The sequence below is a fragment of the Corylus avellana genome, chromosome ca2 (genome assembly GCF_901000735.1).
Source record: "Corylus avellana chromosome ca2, CavTom2PMs-1.0".
In the NCBI taxonomy this organism is placed as follows: Eukaryota; Viridiplantae; Streptophyta; class Magnoliopsida; order Fagales; family Betulaceae; genus Corylus; species Corylus avellana.
In genome coordinates this window covers 48,292,355-48,300,159 of record NC_081542.1, presented here as the reverse complement: position 1 = coordinate 48,300,159, position 7,805 = coordinate 48,292,355, and the positions used below count along the sequence as shown (strand labels likewise).

Sequence of the window (7,805 nt, the reverse complement as noted above, 5' to 3'; positions counted from 1 at the left end):
AATATATATATTTTTTCTTTTGGGATAATTAGGTTATGTGTTGTTTAAGCTATTATAGTTATTATAACTTTCCTACAAATTGACGCCACAGGAGGACCTCCAAGGTAGTAGTTGAGTAGGTAGCAGGGGATAAGGTTTAATTTCTTCTCCTCTTTTCTTCTTAGTGGTCACGGGTTCGAACTCGCTTGCGGTAAGAGTTCGCGAACCATATGCTATTAAGAAGGGGTTTTACTAACTTGCACTTTGGTAGGGCTGTGGTGACAAACTCGTCTTCCCAAACAGTAGTTATATATGGCTCAAACTGAACATTCCACCGTAAGACTCCGATGGTCACGCCCAATGGGAGAAATTACACTGGTTGCCTATTCTCGACTTTTTAATTAGAAAAAAAAAAAAGAAAAAGGAAAATTGATGCCACAGGTTATATTCACCTACTGGGTTGTATTAAAAATCGAGTAACCCAAAAAAAAAAAAAAAAGTTGATTTGGCCTCCCCTTTTGTTTTGGTCGTCATTGCCTAATTATTGTGTTTGTGTTGTTTCTGTAAAAGTTGTTCTTTTATTATTTTTTTTTTTGGGGATATGGAAAATGACAGGTATTCTTTAATTTATTAAACTGAGATTTGTCTTTAGAGCATGCGATTCTCACATGCGAAAAATTACGTGTTTTAAGGATAGATATCAATTTAATAGACTAAATTGTAAGAATTTCTTCTAAATTTTGAGGAAAACTTTATTCTTGTTTGAATAATCGAAACTACTTTTCGGGGGTAAAGGGATATCGGCGAACATATTTAAAGTAGCATTTGTAGAATTTGCTGTTTGTTTGCTTTATCTTTTTCCTGTGTTGATTTTTGTTGTTGAAGGATCAAATCTCTCTGCCCTTTCATCATTTGAAGGAGAATGTTGGTTTTGAATAGAAAGAGGGGTTATATTTCCACTTTCTTGTGTTTAAATTTTGTAGTCAAGGACTGAATAGAATTCCGTACAATAGATCTCACAAACAATATCTATAGCATGGCATTACTAGCAAAAATAAATAAATAAATATATATATATATATATATATATAGGCTTAGGAGGGGAAGATCAAATTTGGTCAAGGTGTAATTTATACTCTTAAGAATATAGGAATAAAACAAAGTTGTGGGTCATGCTAACTTTATATATATATATATATAGGCCTAAAAATTAGATTAAACCCCTATTAAATTTAGGTAGGTCCCTTGTTTATGTCTTGGCTCTCCTGAAAAATCCTAATTCCGTCCCTGTAAATAATGAAATATGAGGTGCACAAATATTCTTGAAAAAAAAATTCAAGGCTTCCCTTAATAGAGAAGTAAAAAAAAAAAATTGGTAATTAACCAAGGTGAAAAGGGTGGTGGGATGAGGCAACTCAAGTTCAATTATTTAGGGTTGATGAGGATGAGGATGAGAAACATGTTGGGTCACTTTAATACATAGAAGATGGTATATGATTAGGATGAGAATTAAAGATTTAATAAACAAGGAAAGATATGGAACAAAGCTTGCTTCACTAGATGGAAACTAGGAGCTCTTGAGTTGGCATGTCCTTTTTTATAGTGCACAATTGCCCCACCCACATGTGACCCTTTCTTTTTCTATGCTTAATATTGCTCTTTCAACGCTTCCCATTTCCCATTTACTTCAATTTTCTCAATCTCAAGGTATTCTCTCTCTCTCTCTCTCTCTCTCTCTCTCTCTCAAGCATCTCATTTGATTTTCTCTTTGAAAGGTTTAATCATTTGTGTTTTCTGGGATTAAGAGATTGTAAATGCATAAGAGTGTATATTGTTCAGATCCATTTTCTGTGATATGCTTTGATAGCTTTTCCTTTCTGCATGTCATTCAGATATGGATGCATGATCTGCTTTTTTCTTCATTTCCCTTGGAAAATTATAGCTCTGATTCCTCTTAAGCTTCTAGTTTTTACTTGTTGATGCTTTGTGGCTTTGGTTTTCATGCATTTTTCAGTTGGTTGATGATTTGGGGTTGAGAGATAAGGTTTGCCTACAAATATACACGACGATCGATATGGCTGCTGAAGCTCCAAGCTGGGCAGATCAATGGGGTGCTGGAGGGATTGGTGCCCTGGAAGAAGAAGACAACGCTAATGCCAAAAAGGATGGCACCGGTAACAAGAAAACCAACGCAAAAGCTGGATTCGGTAAAGCCAAAGCAACTGCAATGGTGGGAGCACAAAAGATTAAGAGCGGGGCATCTGCCGGCATCAAATGGGTCAAGAATCAGTGCCAGAAAAAAAGCTCTGCTAAATGAACACCCATATTGTTCAACTCCCGTTGTATTAAGAGAGAATAGAGGAAAGTTTGTACTGCTGTTAATTTGAATGAAACACATGGTTTTATGCAGCCATAGATATATATTTTTTTTTAGTGGAAAAAAGCACATCCATTTGTTTTCCTTTTCTCTTTGGAAATAGAATGGAGCATCCAGGAAACTGATCAAGACCTTTAACTGAATTGCTTCATTTGCAGCAGATTGGTTAAAAGTCTCAAGAAGAACAGGCCAATTTAACCAAAAAGATAGCCATGTACTACAGTATTAGCCAATTTTGACTAGTATTGTAACTCTCTCCTCTTTGAAAATGGTAAAAGGGGATAAAGAAAGAATTTTTAAATAAAATAGTGAAAATAAATAGATAAATTAGAAATCGAGGCATAGGTGCTTTAAAAAGTAAGTAAAATAGGAAAATGTAATTCCTTAACTAAAATTTAACTGAAATTTGCTGAGCCAAATGCAAATGATCTTCCTGTTAATTCTACATCTTAAATGTTAAAAACAAAACAAAACAAACAACTTTTCTGAACAATCACCAGCCAAATCATGTACAACCATTTTAAGTGAAAAATTGCATGATGAAAAGGCCCCATATCTCATTACACTAGGATAGCCCTTGGTTAGCATTTTAAGAGTTGGATGAGGCATTGGTTGCAAGGATTCACAGGTCCCAGCACTCTACCAAACGATTAATGCTATATTCAATCTCAAAGCAAGAATATAAGAAATACCAAGTGGCACTGTAGTATGCAACTTTCGATATCTCATAACAAAGAACACTTAAAAGGAAAGTGCATCAATAACTAACATCCTCCATGAAGGCAACTGGAAAATCAGTAAATAAATAGATTACTTAGATTCAAATTCCATGGTAAAGATACCATATAGGTTCAAACGGCTTCCGGCAAATTAATCCAAATTGAGACCAAATTTGGCTACAAGATAAGCAAGCAAGGCATTGACTTGAGAGAGACTGCTGAGAATTTACACCTTCCAAGTTTTATTTACACAAACTGGAATGAAGGGTCTTAGAGGGATCCAAAGGTGTTCTCTCCACTGTAAGTCATGTAAAGAAAACCATCTTCATCCTTGTTTTCCTCGTAAATTGCAGACATCAAGGCAGCTGTAACAACAAATGAAAGATTAAAAACACAATTACATATATTAATCCAAAAGTACTTAAATATAAAAGAGAGCCAGTCACCAGTGGGAGGTAGAGTGTTCTTCACGAAGACGAATATAGCCTTCTCAGCTCCAAGCTTAATCCTTTTCCGTACAACATAAACAAACTGCCCAACAGTCAAATCAGCTGGAACAAGGTATCTGCAGCAACAAAAAATAAGTGTGACATAACCAAATTTTGAATACCTCTACTGCATAAAATGAAGTTGACAAGGCCCTCCAATTTAAAGGAACATCTAATTCTTTCATATTAACATAAATGAAGAAACTTCAAGTTACTCTTCCAACTAGCAAACAAAGCTTGGATGCCAGAATGCCAAAAAGGTATCAAAATTCCATCATAAATGATAGTTAGGACCATGCTCTGATCACCCCTCCAATGACCTCACTCCAGGTATGTATAAATGCAAACACACACACACGGCCTTCCACATATCCATGAGTAGATTCATCATCCTCACAATTAACCTTACATAGCACTCTTCAGCAAATGCAAGATGACCATAGCAGATACACAACCCAAACTAAAAATTTCTCCAAGCATATTATTTCACAAAATAAACCTAGTTTATGATATCTCAAATCATACTCTTAATACTAACACCCCCTCTAGTTTCCAGGTATTCCATTGTTGCATTGCCACATACAATATGAATGGGTGCAAACGTAATTTGTCTTACCATGTCTCAGCCCTGCTGCCACTAATGCTATTTGCCAACTCCACTATCCGAACACCAGCACTATGAATTAGACTACCCTAGATCACCATTTCTGCCATATGGCCAATATGTAACACACATTATACCATGAAAATCGACTCACCATGTGCACTAGATTCACTACCATAACTCTAGGAGCCCATCACCACTCATATGAAGACAAGACCAAAATTAGAACCTTCTAAGTTTTGCACATTCATTTTCATACAAAAACACAACTTTCATTTAGATACCAAATGAACCACAAAGCATAAAGAAAGTTCAAGCACCTCTAATTGGCTTACATGTAATGCTGAATACACAATCAAAAGCAATAAGAGACTGCACTAATTGAATGCCAAAAACTATGGAATGAACTGGGAATTGCACAAGGATCATCAAAATTGGATTTAAATCATAATAAGAACAATATAGTAATGCATTTTAAAATACAAGAGAAGGGCAGATGCAACTAACTTCTTCTTATCAATATCAGGAATGTCACTTCTTTCAGCCTTCTCTACAATCACCTGCCACAGTATACTCATATTAGAACATTAAGCTCACAGAATGAAGGCATACAAAGAAAGAAATCATCATGATAGTGAGTGCTCACAGGTATTCTATCAGGATATTTCTCTCTGATGCGGGCTGCTTCTGCAAGCCTCCTTTCTGAGATGTGAAAGATCAAAAGCTTTAGAACAAAATAGTCCTATATATATTAAAAAAAAATGAAGCAGAAACCAAATTCAAATCAGAGAGGAACGACAGGAAAGTGATTCATTCATACCCATATTTGGCATTAGGATGTCCAAGCTAGACCAAACAAGGTGCTAGCCAGGTTTCCCAGGCTGTCTCCAACTGTGCCTAAGTCTAAATCAATAAACTTATAAATTGGTAGAAGAGACCTCTTTTCCACTGTTTGCTTGTTTACCACTCATTTTATTGGGTTACTAGTTACTACAAAAGCAAACTGGGAGTATACGAGCTATGTAAAATGGCAAAGGGTTAAAGGGTTAATAATCCATGTCATGAAGAAAATGTTGCCACAAACAACCAGAAGGACTCACCATTTAGAGGTTTTGCTTCAACTATGTTCCCATCTTCAAACAGAAGACCCACCAATCAAAACCCACCATTTAAGTTCCATTAAATGAATCAATTTTATTAAATTCGCCCAAAATCCTAAAAATTCTAACACAGAAGCAACCCAAAGAAGCACAACTTTTAATCAATAAACACCACCCAAACAATAACCCACCTTTTCAACTCAATCCGAAAAAAGAGGTCATAACCAAAAAACCATTGTTGAATCACAAAGCCTTTTCCATCAATTTCTCACATATTTTCATAACTTTAAGCAATCACTCACCAAACCCCAACAGAATCACGCGTATCACCAAAAATCTTACCTTTTTATAGAAGCAAAGAAGAAACAACTAAATCATTAAGCCCTTTTCACCAAGATTTTACATATTTTCAAAACTTCAAACAATCATTCACAAAACCCACCACAGAAACTACATGGGTATCACCAAAAACCCAAACTTCTTATAAAAACAGAGAAAAACAAAGGAAAAGAAAACGAACCCAATGGATGTTCGAGCTTGAACGAGGTTTTGGCCATGGCGAGACCCGCACTACGATTACTCCCTGAGAAAACCAAACACCGAAACATCACAAACCCCACAATAATTCCCTCTCACACACATACCCAAAAACGCAAATAAAATGTAAAAAAAAAAAAAAAACATTTATAAAAAGCTCCAGACTTTAACATACCGAACACGAAAAGAGACTGAATTTGCACACTAATTGAATGGTTGAGTGATTGATTAAAAGACGGGAAATGGAACAAAGGGTCTCAATCAAAAAGAAATGTTATTTAAAGGCTTGTAAGGGTTTTCAATTTGGAGAAGAAACTTGATAGGGTTTCCTTTCTGATTCCTACACGGAACATATGCTTGTAGTTTTCTAAATATGGGATTCTATTGCCTGGATCAAAGCAAGATCAGTTGTGATCTTCACTCTTTACAAAACGGTGTCGTTCAAGTGCTTGGAGGACCCTCCAGAGTTGCAGTGGGTTGGGTTTTGTTCAGTTCGGCCTATGCCTACAAATTTGTGCCCAGCATCCATATCAATCAGCCTTAGTGATCCACTTTTTCTTTTGGCTTATTCAATAATGTTATCCTATATATATATATATTTTTTTTAAAAAAAGTACCGCTCGAACATGATTTTAAATGAATCGAAGAATATCTAGTTAGTTATACTTGATAGACATTTTTTTCTTTTTCTATTTTGAGGGGACAAAAATACCTCTTAAGTCTTAACTATAAATAAACTGGAGAGGATCATAATTCGTTTGAATTTGGGTTATGTTAAGGCATGATTATAAGATTATATAGGTCCATCATACCGATTAATTTAATTAAACTGAACCCTCAATTTTTTTTTTTTTTTTTTGACATGTCCGCATAAGAGGGGGGAGGGGGATTCGAACTGGTGACCTCCACTTCATTAACTGAACCCTCAATTCCCCTTCAATCTTAATTCGTTAATTTTGTGCTAAGTTCACATGTCACATAAAAAATTGTTAACCTTAAATATTGGATTTAAGTCGTGTTGAGATATGAGTATAAAATAATATGGGTTAATTAACTATAATTTGACACATTTAATTAAATGGGTCAAAACCATTAATTTTAACCTGTTAAATCCGTGTCAAGTTCACAGGTCGTGTCAAAAATTGCCGACCCTAATAAAAAGTGAGATTTGGAGTTCGAGTCTAAATACTATAGTGCTAGTAGAAAGATTACACTTTTTACTATATATTTTTTACAAATGTAGTATTTCATGTGACACTTATAATGTCAATCATTAAACAATTAAATTTATATGTCAAATTTTGTTGTTTAATTTTTTTTTTACCCACGACACTTATATAAACTGTAACGTGAGTCTAAAAAAGGGTTGTGGTAAAATTTTTAATACAACAAATATTTTATATACTAATACTAGCTAATAGGTGATAAGGGAGAAAGAAAAAGGAATTTTCGTTTGAAGGTAATTTTATATAATAGCCAGGATTAATGAAATTTGGATATTTATAACCTAATAGTGTTTTTAATCATACATAACCTTTAGCTTTTCTTTTCTTTTTTTTTTTTTTTAAAAAAAGAAAAAGAAAAAGTACACATATGTTATGAGATTTGAATTCTATAGTAGAGAGACTGTTTGCAAGCATGAATCTTATGAAGCTCTATCTTGAAGTATTTGAAGTTATCTCGTCTTTATCTTATCTTAGAGTACTAGAGTAGTTTAATAATTATTAGAGCAATAGTAGTTTAATTACTTACGAAAACTTAGCTAATTTCAATTGTTATCCATTAGTTAGCAGTTTGGTTTATATCTTTATCTTTCCATTGTATCATTATTAAAGGACGTTCAATCAATAAAGAATGAAGCAGAATTAATTCACATCCTTAAGTTTAAAAAAGGTTTTTATGTTTCCTTAAAATCTAAAAGGTCTATATTCCCTTAGAACCTAAATTCTATTTACATACCCTCTCAAACTAACACATAAATATTGTTAATAACTTAATGTC

General features: G+C 34.2%; 1 protein-coding gene across 1 annotated transcript; it reads right to left on the bottom strand.

Moving 5' to 3' along the window:
* Positions 1-3,133: 3,133 nt before the first annotated feature.
* LOC132172002 (autophagy-related protein 8C-like) lies at positions 3,134-6,326 on the bottom strand. The gene is made up of 6 exons (XM_059583421.1): positions 5,980-6,326; positions 5,788-5,850; positions 4,814-4,869; positions 4,675-4,727; positions 3,522-3,640; positions 3,134-3,440 (listed from the first exon to the last, which is right to left on the bottom strand). Exons 2-6 carry the CDS (start codon positions 5,822-5,824, stop codon positions 3,346-3,348), a joined length of 360 nt encoding a protein of 119 aa, XP_059439404.1. The 5' UTR covers positions 5,825-5,850; positions 5,980-6,326; the 3' UTR covers positions 3,134-3,345.
* Positions 6,327-7,805: the final 1,479 nt, after the last annotated feature.